The sequence below is a fragment of the Bombina bombina genome, chromosome 7, assembly GCF_027579735.1.
Source record: "Bombina bombina isolate aBomBom1 chromosome 7, aBomBom1.pri, whole genome shotgun sequence".
NCBI classification, from domain to species: Eukaryota; Metazoa; Chordata; class Amphibia; order Anura; family Bombinatoridae; genus Bombina; species Bombina bombina.
This window is the reverse complement of record NC_069505.1, coordinates 362,639,312-362,655,593: the sequence shown is the minus strand read 5'-3', so window position 1 is coordinate 362,655,593 and position 16,282 is coordinate 362,639,312. Positions and strand designations below refer to the sequence as shown.

The window sequence follows — 16,282 nt, the reverse complement described above, 5'->3', positions numbered from 1 at the left end:
ATATTAAACTGAAACTATAAACTCATTTGTGTGTTGTGTATATGTATGTGTATATATGTATGTATATGTATATATAATATATATATATAATATATATACTATATATCTATATATGTGTGTGTGTGTGTATATGTGTATCTATGTGTGTGTATAAGTGTAATGTATATGTGTGTGTGTGTGTATATGTGTATATATATATATATATATATATATATATATATATATATGTATGTATATTTATATATGTATGTCGTACTGTATGTATATGTGTATTTATGTATATGTGTATGTATGTACTGTATATATATGTGTATATGTGTATATATGTATGAGTATGTATGTATATATGTGTATATATTGTATGTATGTATATATGTATGTATGTATATATGTGTGATAATGTTATGTATGTATATATGTGTATATGTGTATATATGTATGTATGTATATATGTGTATATGTGTATATATGTATGTATGTATGTATGTGTATATATGTATGTATGTATATATGTGTATATGTGTATATATGTATGTATGTATATATATATTTGTATATGTGTATATATGTATGTATATATATATATGTATATGTGTATATATGTATGTATGTATGTATATATGTGTATATGTGTATATATGTATGTATGTATATATATGTATATGTGTATATATGTATGTACTGTATATATATGTGTATATGTGTATGTATGTACTGTATATATATGTGTATATGTGTATATATGTATGTATATGTATGTATATGTGTATATATGTATGTACTGTATATATATATGTGTATATATGTATGTATGTATGTATGTATATATGTGTATATGTGTATATATGTGTATATGTGTATATATGTATGTATGTATATATATGTATATATGTATGTATGTGTATATATGTATGTATGTATATATATATGTATATGTGTATATATGTATGTACTGTATATATATGTGTATATATGTATGTACTGTATATATATATGTGTATATATGTATGTACTGTATATATATGTGTATATATGTATGTATGTATATATGTGTATGTATGTACTGTATATATATGTGTATATATGTATGTATGTATATATGTGTATATGTGTATATATGTATGTATGTATATATGTGTATATGTGTATATATGTATGTATGTGTATATGTGTATGTATATATGTGTATATGTGTATGTATATATGTATGTATGTATGTATGTATGTGTATATGTGTATATATGTATGTATGTATATATGTGTATATGTGTATGTATGTATATATGTGTATATGTGTATGTATGTATATATGTGTATATGTGTATATATGTATGTATGTATATATGTGTATATGTGTATATATGTATGTATGTATATATGTGTATATATGTATGTATGTATGTATATATGTGTATATATGTATGTATATATGTGTATATGTGTATGTATGTATGTATATATTTGTATATGTGTATATATGTATGTATGTATATATGTGTATATGTGTATATATGTATGTATGTATATATGTGTATATGTGTATATATGTATGTATATATGTGTATATATGTATGTATGTGTATATGTGTATATATGTGTATATGTGTATATATGTATGTATGTATATATGTGTATATATGTATGTATGTATATATGTGTATATGTGTATATGTGTATGTATGTATATATGTGTATATGTGTATATATGTATGTATGTATATATGTGTATATATGTATGTATGTATATATGTGTATATGTGTATATGTGTATGTATGTATATATGTGTATATGTGTATATATGTATGTATGTATATATGTGTATATGTGTATATGTGTATGTATGTATATATGTGTATATGTGTATATATGTATGTATGTGTATATGTGTATATATGTATGTGTATATATATATACTGTGTATATATATATATAGATTCACATAGAACACCCACTTTTAAACAACTTTCTAGTTTACTTCTATTATTAATTTTTCTTTGTCCTCTTGCTATCTTCTCTTGAAAAGCAGGGACATATGCTTAGGAGCCGGCCCATTTCTGGAGCACTATATGGCAGCAGTTTTGAAAGAATGTTATCCATTGGCAAGATCAGTAGATGGTATCACTATTCCCTGCCATTTAGTGCTGCAGACACCTACCTAGGTATTTCTTCAACACAGAATCATGGGAACAAAGCAAATTTGATCATTAGAAGTAAATTGGGAACTTTTTAAAAATGCTTTGCTCTGTCTGAAGTTTGTTTGAGTTTCATATCCCTTTAAACAACTTTATGAAAAATAACATTTGTATGTGCCCTGTATATTTTACATAAACTATGGAAATGACATTGCAGAGTTTAGACACTGGCATTAATGTAAGTTTGTTTTTTGCATTTCATTTTTCTAACACTATAATTGGATTGGATTGGTTTAGGAAACTTAAATAAATAAAATATAGCGTTTAATATTATATCAAGTAGTCAATGTCTGAGTTGTTAAACAGTAAAACTGACCGATATATTCTCATGTTATGTGGTTATCTGATCCAGCTACTCACCAAGCAAATAACATATAAGATATTGCTGTTTGTAACTTTATTGCAAACTCACAAGAAGGCAGCGTTTCAGGCACTCGTACCCTTTCAATAACAATGTATTTATATATGGTGTGTACATGTGCATATATATGATTTATTTGATGTATACACACACACACATATATAAGTGTATACTAGACATGTGCATATATATGATATATTTGATGTATACACACACACATATATATATATAAGTGGATACTAGACATGTGCATATATATGATATATTTGATGTATACACACACACATATATATATATAAGTGTATACTAGACATGTGCATATATATGATATATTTGATGTATACACACACACACATATATAAGTGGATACTAGACATGTGCATATATATGATATATTTGATGTATACACACACACATATATATAAGTGGATACTAGACATGTGCATATATATGATATATTTGATGTATACACACACATATATAAGTGGATACTAGACATGTGCATATATATGATATATTTGATGTATACACACACACATATATATATATATATATATAAGTGTATACTAGACATGTGCATATATATGATATATTTGATGTATACACACACACACACACACACATACATATATATATAAGTGTATGCTAGACATGTGCATTCAGCAGTTTCGTTAGTTGCCAAAGAAGGCAGTCGCTCTTGGCAGTCAGCTTTTTTCGGAGCCTGATTTCTTACGCCTTCATCCACATTTGGCTTTAACAAAACTGCCGAATGCACGTCTAGCATATACATAGATAAGATATAGATCTATCTATCTATCGATCTATACAGACACACACATACATATTTATACATTTTATCTAATGCTGCCAGCATTGAGCAGGGATTGGTTCAATCTGTCGTGCCCTCTGTCAGATCTGCATCTTGGTCTGTTTGCCCAGGGTGCCAACCACTCACCTTGAGGTTCCTCTCCTACCTCTGTTTCATCTGCTACATCTCTGCCCATTTTGCCATTAATCCTGGCTTGAGGCCAACTGCACAACCAGACAGGAACGTGAGCACCACCAATGTATGTGGTGAAAGTGAGGTACTGCAAGATAGCAAAACTCCCAGTAAACCTACAGCTGCCTTCACTTATACTTTGCTCACTGGGCCACTCCCAGAGGGGGTCTTCCCCTAGAAAACTCTAACAAATTGCTTGGGCATTGCTGTGAGTTTCTTCAGTTGCTTGTACCTGTGTTATTATCCGGACCTCTGCCTGTTTTCTCTGGACTTCCTGCTTGCTCCTTTTGTATTGAAGCCTTATTTGGACTGATGACCCCCGGCCTTTTCTCCTGCTCCCTTGTAGCTTGTGCAGACTGCTGCTCTAGACTGTCCTCTGCGTACTTGCGCACAGCGGAATCATCACCCAACACCATGGGTGGCAATCACCTCAGCCTGGCAAGAGCATGCAGCTTTCTAATTTACTTCAAATTTTATTTATACTCTTAATATCTTTTGTTGAAAAACATGGATGTAAGCTCAGGCACGTGCACATGTCTGGAGCACTATATGGAAGCAGTTTTGCAAGAATGTTATTCATTTGCAAGATCACTAGATGGCAGCACTAATTCATCCCATGTAGTGCTCCAGTCACCTACCTAGGTATCTCTTCAACAAAGAATACAATGGGAAAGAAGCTTATTTGAAAATAGAAGTAAACTGGGGGGAAAATGAATATTGTTTGCTCTGTCTGAATCACAAAAGAAAAGGTCTCTAATCCCTTTAATGGAACAGTTATTAAGGAACAGTTTAATAGACCAATTACTAATCCTTAGTGCATTTTTATATTTGTTAGTTGAACCGATAAATGCATCTATTTCACCCACTCGTTCTGATCTGAATTTGCGTCCCCTGGTGGTTGGTGACCGTCCCAGCAGTGCATACATAATTGTAGGTTGCACCAGTATTTTACATGGCTATATCTCTTCACACGTGCCATTAAATACACATAAATACGGTAAAGATGATTCCATAATCCATGTAACAAGTCTGCAGAAGAATATTGTGGTCTTGGGTGAAAGAAACATTTGAATAATTATTCTAAGAAAAGTGAGCAGCTGTTACATTATCATATAGTTGCCTAGGTGATATAAATTAGGGATGGCCAATTGCAGGTTTTTTTTAATATATATTTCAAATCATGGTACCAATAGCCTTTGGGACATGCTATAGATGTAACTGACAGTAAATTATCTATACATTAGCAGTTCATATAGAACAATGAAGAGGCATAATAAGCAGATGTCTGTATGTGCTAGTAGGGAGAGTATAATAGGAAGCTTGCAGCTATGGAGCCCACAGACAGATGTGATAAATCTTATGTTGTCAGAAGAAGATTCAGTTATTAAAAAAAGACAGAACAAACCATTTAAATAGACATATGGGAAAAGAGGGAAAAGGGTCTCTAGTGAGCAAGAGGTTGGTTGGTAAATCTAGCTTTGTCAGTGTTAAGTGTCCTTAAAGGGACATGAAACTAAAAAATGTTCTTTCATGATTCGGATAGAGAATACAATTTTAAACAACATTCCAATTTACTTCTATTATTGAATTTGCTTCATTCTTCAGATATCCTTTGTTAAAGAAATATCAATGCACATGAGTGAGCCAATCACACGAGGCATCTGTGCAGCCACCAATTGGCAGCTACTGAGCTTTCAACAAAGGATATCAAGAGAATAAAGCAAATTCGATATTAGAATTAAATTGGAACGTTGTTTAAAATTGAATGCTCTTTCTAAATCATGAAAGAAAAAAAATTGGGTTTCATGTCCCTTTAAAGGGACATGAAATATCTTGTTATTATCTGGCTTTGTCAGAGTTAAAGTGATGTTAAATTTCAGACTTTAGGTAGGCTCAAATGCTAATTTCTAAGTCCTTGAAAGCCGCCTGATATCTCAGTGCTTTTTGACAGTTTTCACAGCTAGCCAGCACTAGTTCATGTGTGCCATATAGATAACATTGTACTCACTCCTGTGTAGTTATTTATGAGTCAGCACTTATTGGCTAAAATTTAAGTCTGTCAAAAGAACTGAAATAAGGGGTCAGTCTGTAGAGGCTTAAATACAAGGTATTCAATCCAAAAGAAGACGAGGAAGAACAGCCTTATTAAAAAGTCAAAACTTTATTTCCATAGTTTAAAAATATATTTACACCATGGATGAGCAAATGGAGTCTGATACAGGATTCCAAGAACACAGTATACGCGTTTCGGCGTAAGCTGTGCTCACTACTGAAATTTTTTTGTTAAATACAAGGTAATCACAGAGGTAAAAAAGTGTATTAATATAACCGTGTTGGTTATGCAAAACTGGGGAATACTATACTATAAAAGGCCAAGTGTGTTTGTCCGAAGCTGTCATGCGCAGTAGAGACAGCACGAGGACAAACACACCTGGCCTTGGATTCCCTACCTGATCTGCCGACTGCCGCGAGAAGAAGTGGGCGTGGCCGAGCGTGTACGGGGGCATGGCCGAGCAGGAAGACCTGTGAAGGGGCGGGGCCTAGCGTGAAGGTGTGTGAAGGGGGCGGGGCCGGGCCGTGAAAAGCCGTGGAGAGAGCTTAAACAGCTCAAAAGAGGGGAGAGGGGGGGAGAGAGAGATCAAGAGGGGAGAAAGAGACAGGGGAGAGAGAGGGGAGATGTGGGGAGAGAAAGAGGGGAGAGAGAGAGAGGGGAGAGAGAGAGAGGGGGGAGATAGAGGGGAGAGAGACTGAGGGGGGAGAGGGGGAGATGGGGAGAGAGAGAGAGGGGAGATGTCGAGAGAGGGAGAGGGGGAGAGAGAGAGAGGGGACAGAGGGGAGAGAGAGACAGAGGGGAGAGAGAGACAGAGGGGGGAGATAGAGAGAGGGGAGAGAGAGAGAGGGGAGAGAGAGAGGGGGGAGAGGGAGGGGGGAGAGAGAGGGGGGGAGAGAGAGGGGGGAGATGGGGAGAGAGAGAGAGGGGAGATGTCGGGGGAGAGAGAGAGAGAGAGGGGAGAGAGAGAGAGGGGACAGAGGGAGAGAGAGACAGAGGGGGGGAGAGAGAGAGGGTAGAGAGAAAGAGAGGGGGGGAGATAGAGAGAGGGGGGGAGAGGAGGAGATAGGGAGAGGGGGAGAGAGAGAGAGGAGAGAGAGAGAGGGGAGAGAGAGAGAGAGAGAGGGGGGGGAGAGATAGAGACGAGGAGAGAGAGAGGGGGAGAGAGAGGAGAGAGAGGGGGGAGATGGGGAGAGAGAGGGGGGAGATAGAGAGAGGAGAGACAGAGGGGGGAGATAGAGAGAGGGGAGAGAGAGAGGGGGGGGGAGACAGAGGGGGGGGGAGACAGAGGGGGGAGATAGAGAGAGGAGAGAGAGATGGGGGAGATAGAGAGAGGGGAGAGAGAGAGAGGGAGGGGGGAGATAGAGAGAGGAGAGAGAGAGAGGGGGAAGAGAGAGAGGAGAGAGAGAGAGGGGGAAGAGAGAGGGGAGAGACAGAGAGGGGAAAGAGAGAGAGAGGGGGGAGAGAGAAAGAGAGAGGGGAGAGAGAGAGGGGAGAGAGAAAGAGAGAGGGGAGAGAGAAAGAGAAAGGGGGGAGAGAGAGAGGGGAGATGGAGGGAGAGAGGGAGAGGGGAGAGAGAGAAAGAGAGGGGAGATAGTGAGAGAGGGGAGAGAGAGAGCGCAAAAGAAGGGGGGAGAGAGACAGTGCAAAAGAGAGGGGGGAGAGAGAGAGCTCAAAAGAGAGGGGGAGAGAGAGCGCAAAAGAGAGGGGGGAGAGAGAGAAAGCAAAAGAGAGTGGGAGGGAGAGAACGCAAGGGGTGGGACCACTGTACTGCAAAAAATGGCCCGTGTGAACGGGCTTTAGGACTAGTGGGTAATAAAGGGATTATCTATATTTTTAAACAATAACAATTCTGGAGTAGACTGTCCCTTTTAAGAATGCTGCAATGAAAAATATATTAGTGTGCAAGCAAAACCGCATAATTTAGTTTTTTTTTAAGTGTGTGTGTGTATATATATATATATAACAAATTCAGAGGTAAAAGCACTCGCAATTATAGTCCGGGGTGGCACAGCAAAGTAGTACACAATTCCAAAAAGAAGCAGGCACTCTCCGTTTAAACTCAAATAATTTTACTTAGTCACTAAGTAAAATTATTTGAAGTTTAAACGGAGAGTGCCTGCTTATTTTTGGAATTATATATAAATATATAATATATATATTTATAAGTAAAAATATTTATAATCCTCCACCTCCCTTCACTTCCTGTTTTGAGCTGGGCTATGATAGAGAACAAGTCCCTACCCATTCTCTACCTAGGCTTCCTAAGGGCTGGACTTCAAGAGTGTCATATGACGCACACATATACTGGTATTATAGGTAGAGATGACATATACGGAATTTAATTAGCTTACGTTTACCATTTATTATTATTATCGGTTATTTGTAGAGCGCCAACAGATTCCGCAGCGCTATAAACATAGGCGGAATACAAGGAAACATTTATAGGGATCAGACGGTAAAGGGCCCTGTCAAGAGTCGCACTGTTGTAGTCAGCTCTAATGAAGGTGATCTACAAACTGCATGGCTCTTAGTCTTACATGCTAAGGTGGTTCAAGGGGATAGCAATGGAAGAGAGGAAACGGTGTAACGGTATAATAATTGTCGTTAAAGGGACGTGAAACACTTCTTGTTATTGTGGAGGCAAAAAAGCAACGTCTGTAATTAGGTTTTAAAATGCTGCAAATTGACTAAACCAGCTTTTTGATTTGCAGGATACAGAATTTGCTTTCTGGTCTCTCCAGGGAGCGTAGAACAAACACAATTTTGCAAAAACAGAAAAGAATGTCCTTTTAAGGAACTTTTTGCAACAATGTTCAAATATTTAACAATTTTGAATGACCACCGATTACAGGTCCCATTTTATAATGTGCTCTTCTTATTGGGTGGCACTTTTTGCTCTCAAACTCGTCATTTAAATATGATGAGCACAACAGTGAAGAAAGAATGAACCGAGTAGCATCTCCATTACAGCAACGACTCTCTATAGAACATTTGTACATTGGCGCCTGATATTTAATGAGACAGTAAGGTCAAAATTAAACTTTCACGATTCAGGGTAGCGCATGTAACTTTGCACCAGCTTTCCAATTTAATTATATTATTTGCTTTGTTCTCTAGGTATCCTTCTTTTTTAAAAAGCATACCTAGGTAGGCACAGGAACATGGAGGAAGCTGCTGATAGGTGGTTGCTATATATGCTTCTTGCCATTGGCTCACCTAATGTGTTCAAATAGCTTTCAGTAGTGCATTACTGTTTAACTTCTACTATGATATTTACCTCTTTCCTTTGGTATCCTCTGTTGTAACTTAGAAACTTTTTTATGGGAGCATACTGAGGTAGAGCTCAGGTGTGTGCATGAGTCCTTGAGAACAATATGGCTGCTGTGTCTGTAACAATGAATAAAATATACATCTTCTTACGAACACTAGCACACTCATGGGCCTATCTAGATATGCTTTCAGGGAAAAATCAATTTATTAAATTATAACAAGCCAAAAGGATTGCATTTGACAATTGTAGCTATATCTAAATCCTGATATATCACTGAGGGTAATGACACTGGAGGCTGACGTTACTCATGTTAGTTGTATGTTTAAACAGTTGACTTAAAGGGACAGTAAACGCAAAATTAAACTTCAATGATTCAGATAGAGCAGCAATTTTAAGGCAACTTTCCAGTTTAACTTCTATCATCCAATTTGCTTTGTTCTTTTTGTATTCTTTGTCGAAGACTAAGCCTATCCTGATAGGAGCTTTGGAGCGTGCACGTGTCTTTAGCAGTCTATGGCCAGCAGTTTTTGTATTCTATGTATAACACTGCTTATAAACTGTTTCCAAAGACTGCTGCCAGATGGCTTAACACACATGCACACTCCTGAGCTCACCTAGGATTACTCTTTAACAAAGGATACCAAGAGAACTAAGGACAATTGATTAGGAGTAAATTGGAAAGCTGTTAGCAATGTCATGCATCGTATCCAATCTATTTATGTTTTAATTTTGACTTTACTTTCCCTTTAAAAACACTAATTAAAGGAAACGTAAGAGATGCATCAAGATACAAATGGTGATATGTGTTCTAAGGTATGTTAACAGGGACATTAAGCTGCTGGCTATACAGTAGTATCGTTTTTTACTCACAGTGCTGCTGTTTTAACTCCGGTGTCTGCAGTAATCTTCAAAGGCTTTTTTTCTTATTTTAACCCTTCAAAAGTGCTGGATATGGACGTTCTGCCTCTTTACACTGGGCGCCGCCATCTGGAATTAAAGTCTTCTTGTACCCCTGTGACAGAAGCAATGCACGTTCACAGAGCAGTAATATTATTGTCTTCTTGACAAGGCGCTTCATGCACTTTAGTGCACAGTATAGAGCGGGATCGGCTGCATTTCTCTATATTATTTTGTAACTTTATATTGGAGTTAATAAAACCTGCACAAAATGTAACTTCTGCTTTCTGCTGTGGGCGCTAATTCAGAGTACAAGGTACAGCTGTGATAAAGCCGGTGACATCACTGATCTGTGAAAGTGAACTGCTTCTATCACAGGCTGCAACAATACGTGCGTATCAAAATGGCGGCACTCAGTATAAAGATGCAGAGCTTCTGTAATGGGTTAAAATAAGAGAACAGCTTCAAAGAGAGCTGCAGGTACAGGGATAACCATGTTACTGAAGTTGTACTCAGCAGTTAAATGTCCCTTTAACTTCCATCTAAAGACAATATGGTGTAGCTTGTTGGTTGTTCTCATTACACTATGGAAACACTGAATTATGGAAAAGTACAGTGATTGCAAAGACGTTAAGAAAATATATACACTTCAGGCCGATATGTGTCAACATGTTTTCCTTGGTTAAAAGGGACATGAAACCAATTTTTTCTTTCATGATTCAGAGCCACAACTTTAAAACAAAATGTTTCCAATTTACTAGTATTATAAAATGTCCTTTGTTCTGTTCGTATCCTTTGTTGAAGGTTGGGCTAGTAAGACTTCAGGAGTGTGCACGTGTCTTTAGCAGTCTATGGCAGCATTTTGTTTTCCACATGCAGTACTAGGTCGCCGCTGTCGCCCACGCTGTGCTATTAAACCCTTTAACAACCGCGCAACGTACAGGTTACATTGGTTGTTAAGGGGTTAATAAAGTTCTCATAGAAAGTTTGTCCTGAAAAATGTTGATATTTAAGGTCTTCTAGACAGAAAGTGAAGGAAACGCTCACAAATTGTCATGTTCATGAATCCAACCACTGTTTTGTTGTGTGTGTGTCTGTGTTCATTTTAGATTATCCTAATGGCATTCGGCTGACTTCAGCCATCCCAGGAGCGGACATCAAAGTGCTCATAAACTTCAATGCACCAAACCCTCAAGACCGCAAGAAGTTTACAGATGATTTGAGGGAGTCGATTGCAGAAGTACAAGAAATGGAAAGTACAGAATAGAGTGTAATGTACAAAGGTATATAATCAACAGCTTTAGATTGTTTTAGTTTTAATCAGATTATTCAAATTCTCTGTTAAAAGTAACATAGAGGTCATTTTTGTAGGACCAATGTAAGTGAAATAAAAGATTTATCCGGGGCTTTAGCCCCTTCTTGAGTTTTAAAAAATCAGCTTCATTATAAAAAATGTGAGTAATTTCTATGCTTTTCTTGTGGGGAGGGAGTGGCCTGCTCTTTTTGTTTTATACCCAGCCCATTCAGTGGGGGTCCCAGACTAACCTCATCAACAGTGCTAAACTAGGGAGCTTCTTAAGTAAGTTTTTAAAAGGTTTTATACTTGATTTTTAGATCATGTATCTGTGGCATATTCTTCTTTATGGTAGTGTCGATTACATGCAGTTATATGAAAATGTATGTATATTTGTCCTTAAAAGAGACATAGCCAAAATTGTAATGTGCACCAGTTAATTTCACTTTTAATTAAAAGCATTTTTACAATACACTTGTATTAAAGGGATATTAAACAGTATGAGATTGTAATATAAAAAGGTTTCATTGTGAGTCACTAAAAAACTTTGTAATATACTTGCATTATTTATTTTGTCACATTTTCCTGTAATTTAACTCTGAAAATTGTTGGTTTTCGAAGTTAATTAGTGCCACCATGTTAGAACTTAAGTTTTCCCCTTCTCTTCTTTCTTTCCTTCTTTTCTTTCTTTCTTTCTTTCTTTCCTGCTGATGAAAATACTGTATACTGTACATATAAAAAAAGAAACTTGCAATAAAGAGACTGTCAAAACAAGGTTGGGTGGAAGTAAATAGAAAACTAGTTAAAAAATGGTGGCGCCCATCACTTTAATAGAAACTTAGCCTTTACACTTATATATTGATATCATTGTAAAGAAATGCATGTGCATGGCTAATCCTTGCTTTGCATACATCATTGTGTGTCTCATGTATTTACTGTTTTAACATTCCTTTAACAATAAATGCTTCTAGTATAACTTACTGTTTTCATGAATTGTGTACATTTGCTGTTTATGAACATCACTTTGTATGGTACAAACTGATTTGCAGCAGGCACAATACACTACAACTCTCTTAACAGGTGTAGTGATTGGGCGCGTGAGACATGCGTAGGGTATGTACATATGCTGCTTATGAACATCACTTTGTATGGTACAAACTGATTTGCAGCAACACAATACACTCCAGCTCTCTGTAACAGGTGTAGTGATTGGGCGCGTGAGACATGCGTAGGGTATGTACATTTGCTGCTTATGACATCATTTATTATGGTACAAACTGATTTGCCGCAGGCACAATACACTCCAGCTCTCTGAACAGGGTGTAGTGATTGGCGCGGTGAGAACATGCGGTAGGGTATGTACATATGCTGCTTATGAACATCACTTTGTATGGTACAAAACTGATTTGCAACAGGCACAATACACTCCAGCTCTCTAAACAGGTGTAGTGATTGGGTGCGTGAGACATTGCGTAGATATATTTTTCCCCAGAAACAGTATTGACTTTTATTAGAAGCATATTTACTAATACATTATATTTGGCAACAATAAATCCAATTAAAATGTAAATGTTCTCATGCACTTGTCTATTTGGAGTATTAGGTTCCTTTATAAGGCTGTCATTAAGGGGCTACTTTAAAATGTAAATTTCAAAATATGAAGTTAAAGGGACATAAACCCAAATTTTTTTATTCCATGATTAAAATAGAGATTTTAAACATTTCAATTTCCTTCTACTATTTAATTTGCTTTATTCTTTCCGATATCCTTTGTTGAAGAAATAGCAATGCACATGGGTTAGCCAATCACATGAGGCATCTATGAGCAGCTACCAATCATCAGCTACTTGAGCCCTATTTAGATTTGCTTTTCAACAAAGGATATCAAAAGAAATTAATCAAATTTCATATAAAAGTAATTGGAAAGTTGTTTAAAATTGCATGCTCTTTCTAAACCATGAAAGAAAAAAAAATTGGGTTTTAATATCCCTTTAATATCAGCCTTGATGTGTGGAGGAACAGGGCATTCCTTAGGGGTGTCTGAAGTTTCCAGCCTGTTAATCATTATTTCTAAGCATTTTACGCCTGCAGGTTTTACTGTTGCAAAATATAAGCTAGGCAAGATTGGTCTCCAAAAATACACAATGTGTTTATTGCCCACAATCTGAAACTGTGCACTTTGGTTTTGTACTTGATTAAAAAAAAATGTTGCTTATCTACGACAGGCGCCTTGCCATAGTCACTTTCCCTCTGCCTGGTTCTGCATTCTAGAGATCTACATTACTTTCTGGGGGAAGCAACGCACCATTTTCCAGGTCCAGAAACCTATTGTTTCAGAATTGAGAGGGATCTGCCTGTCATCGTGATCATTTCCCTTCATGCACAGGATGTGGCTTATTGACATTTTACAGAAATACCTCAATTGCACTTTTCAATCTTAAAAAAAAATGAAGTGTCGATAACAAAATTCGGTTCCCAGTAAAATTTGTATTTATTAAGCTTATTGGCAATATTAAATTATATAGTAATTTTACTGTGTCTTTGTTTGTAAAGTGTGCGTTTTTTTTCAATGATTTGAAGTATCTGACTTATCCATTTTTTCACATTTAGTTAACTGTGCATCTACCACAATGGTTTTACATTCTAATATGTTTATGGCTCCTTGTATTTGGCTTCAGCTGAGTTAGAGAAACAGAAAGGAGTGGTGCGTCCTATGTCACAGTGCTCGAGCCTAAAGAAAGAGTCTGGAAATGGTACATTGAGCAGGACCTGTCTAGATGACAGCTATGGCCACCAGCGAGGGTCTAAAAAGAAGCGCCCTCAGTAAGTTCCCTTAGGGATCTCTCTCTGAAGCAGGTAAAGAGTCTGTATATTTTTCCTGGTTATGTGCTTAATATACACAAATATGTATATTAACTTTTCAAAATATCATAATTTGTGCTGTATACAGCCGTAACCCTAATTATAAAACCTATTATTTATTTGGTTTGTCTTGCTTTTTTCTTCCTTTCCTCCCCCCCCCCTCCCCATTACAAAAACCTGTTTTTTACAAAATTGAAAATATTATAGATTACTATGTATACTTTTAAAGGAGATTGAAGACAGTGAAAACGCGTAAGTTAAACAGTAGAACTAGTAACAGAAAGCCCCAAATCAATGTAAAGACTGCTTCATTTGTATTGTGTGCTTTCAGTGTACCCTGTGCATTACATTCGATGAATGAAATGGAGTGAAGCCTGACTAAATTTTGAGAGAAATGTCCCAGAATACTGTGCTAGCAATATACACCCATATTTACCATATTATACATTTTCTGCCAATAGACATCTTCCAAGCATTAATATTCTACTCTGATGTAAAGTGATTTGTAATATTGGAAGGTCCCTGTTGGCAAAAGATTCTTCTCAAATATGGGACTTTATCCATCTGTAATTTGTCGTAGTTACCTTAATATTTTTGCTAGAAATATGCAGGGAACTGTAATGCAGTACATTTTACAAGCTTTGCAGTGCATGGGGTTAGTCCAGAAAATGGCAAATACCAGTAATATTATCGCCTGGAAAACCACTTAGTGATATTACATTGTGATATTTCTTAAACATTATCAAACTGTTTACATGATTACTACCAAATACACTAAAGAGATCTGTAGAAACCTTATGATAAGTAGTTTTTATGTGCAATGAATTGGACCAACTGATGCCTGAAGCCAATTTTTTTTTTTAAATATTCTCTGTAGTTGTGGTTGAATAAATATGTTGGTTAGTCATAAAGCTCACTTAAATTATTGTTTTGCTTGCTTCTTCTTATTTATAATTGAGATCACTTACAATTCTGCTGTTTTATATTTTATCAAAACCAGTTATAATATAATTTTTGGTGACAAAGTGATGTTAAATTTAAATAATAACCCCTGGGTCTATTTTAAAGTGACTCTAAACATGGACGTACAGTCATAATTTAGTGTTCTGTAGTTAATTCATAACATGCCATCATAAAGTAGCTGGAAGCCTTTAATAATTTGTTGTTGGCCTATCTTCTGCAAACTAAGCCATCAAATATACCCAGTAATCACAATTATGCTTTAATAATATATGACCAACACAATGTCTGCACCTTACATGTAGTGAAATGTATTATTTTCTTTAAAATAGTCCTGTTATAAAATTGAATCAAATACTTTTTTTCCACATAAATTATCAGCGCACAGTGTCTCCACATTAGTGGGGCTTGTTTATATAAAGGAGCAATTGGGGCAAAGAATTCTGTATATCCTACCCAGGTCCACCTACTTCACTTAACCAGGTAGAATTAAATATATTAAGTATAGTTATCTCGTTAGTATATTTACTATACAGTGCATTCTTCTGCCAACAGATAGCCAATTAAAAATAGAATTCTTAAAATTAATTTAAAATTAAGCTAAATACATTAAAGGGACATGAAACCAAAAAAATTATTTTCATGATTCAGATAGAGAATACCAATTTTAAAACAACGTTCTAATTTACTTCTATTATTTAATTTGTTGTATTCTCTTGGTATCATTTGTTGAAGGAGCAGCAATGCACTACTGATTTCTAACTAAACACATGGGTGAGCCAATGACAATCGGTATATATATATATGCAGCGACCAATCAGCAGCTAGAACTCTTAGCTTCTCTGCTGCTCCTGAGCGTTCATAGATAAACCTTTTAGCAAAGAATAACATGAGAATGAAGCAAATTAAATAATAGAAGTAATTTGGAAAGTTTTTTAAAATCGTATTCTCTATCTGAATCATGAAAGAAAAAATTTGGGTTTCATTGTCCCCTTTAATTAATTAGGTGCTACAAATGTCTCAAATTCTCTTAAGCCAACATTTTCCTATGAGAAGAAACTGCTTCTATTCATCATATTTTCCTTAGATTATATAAATAACAAACTCTTCATAGCTACCATGAACTTTTTATAATCTATTTTTTGGTAATGTTCCGTGTGATTTCACATACGTTAATAATGGTGCAGCACTAAGTGTTATGTTTGTGAGCTTAGCTATTAAGTGCCTGATTTTTGTTTGTTTTGAGTAATGGGCCCAATTCACTAACTTCAGAAAAATGGAGGTAGTTAAAAGGGCATGGAATCCCAATTTTTATTCATGATTCAGATAGATCATGCAGTTTAAAAAAAAGTTCTAATTTATTTATATTATCACAATTTATTTGTTCTCTT

General features: G+C 35.8%; 1 protein-coding gene across 1 annotated transcript in view; it reads left to right on the top strand.

Moving 5' to 3' along the window:
* The window catches only part of IQSEC1 (IQ motif and Sec7 domain ArfGEF 1), a 518,962-nt gene that overhangs the window by 472,569 nt on the left and 30,111 nt on the right, over nucleotides 1-16,282 (top strand). Inside the window, 4 exon segments of the mRNA XM_053721050.1 lie at nucleotides 10,885-11,025; nucleotides 11,028-11,045; nucleotides 13,748-13,857; nucleotides 13,859-13,925. Coding sequence (XP_053577025.1) covers nucleotides 10,885-11,025; nucleotides 11,028-11,045; nucleotides 13,748-13,857; nucleotides 13,859-13,925 — 336 coding nt within the window.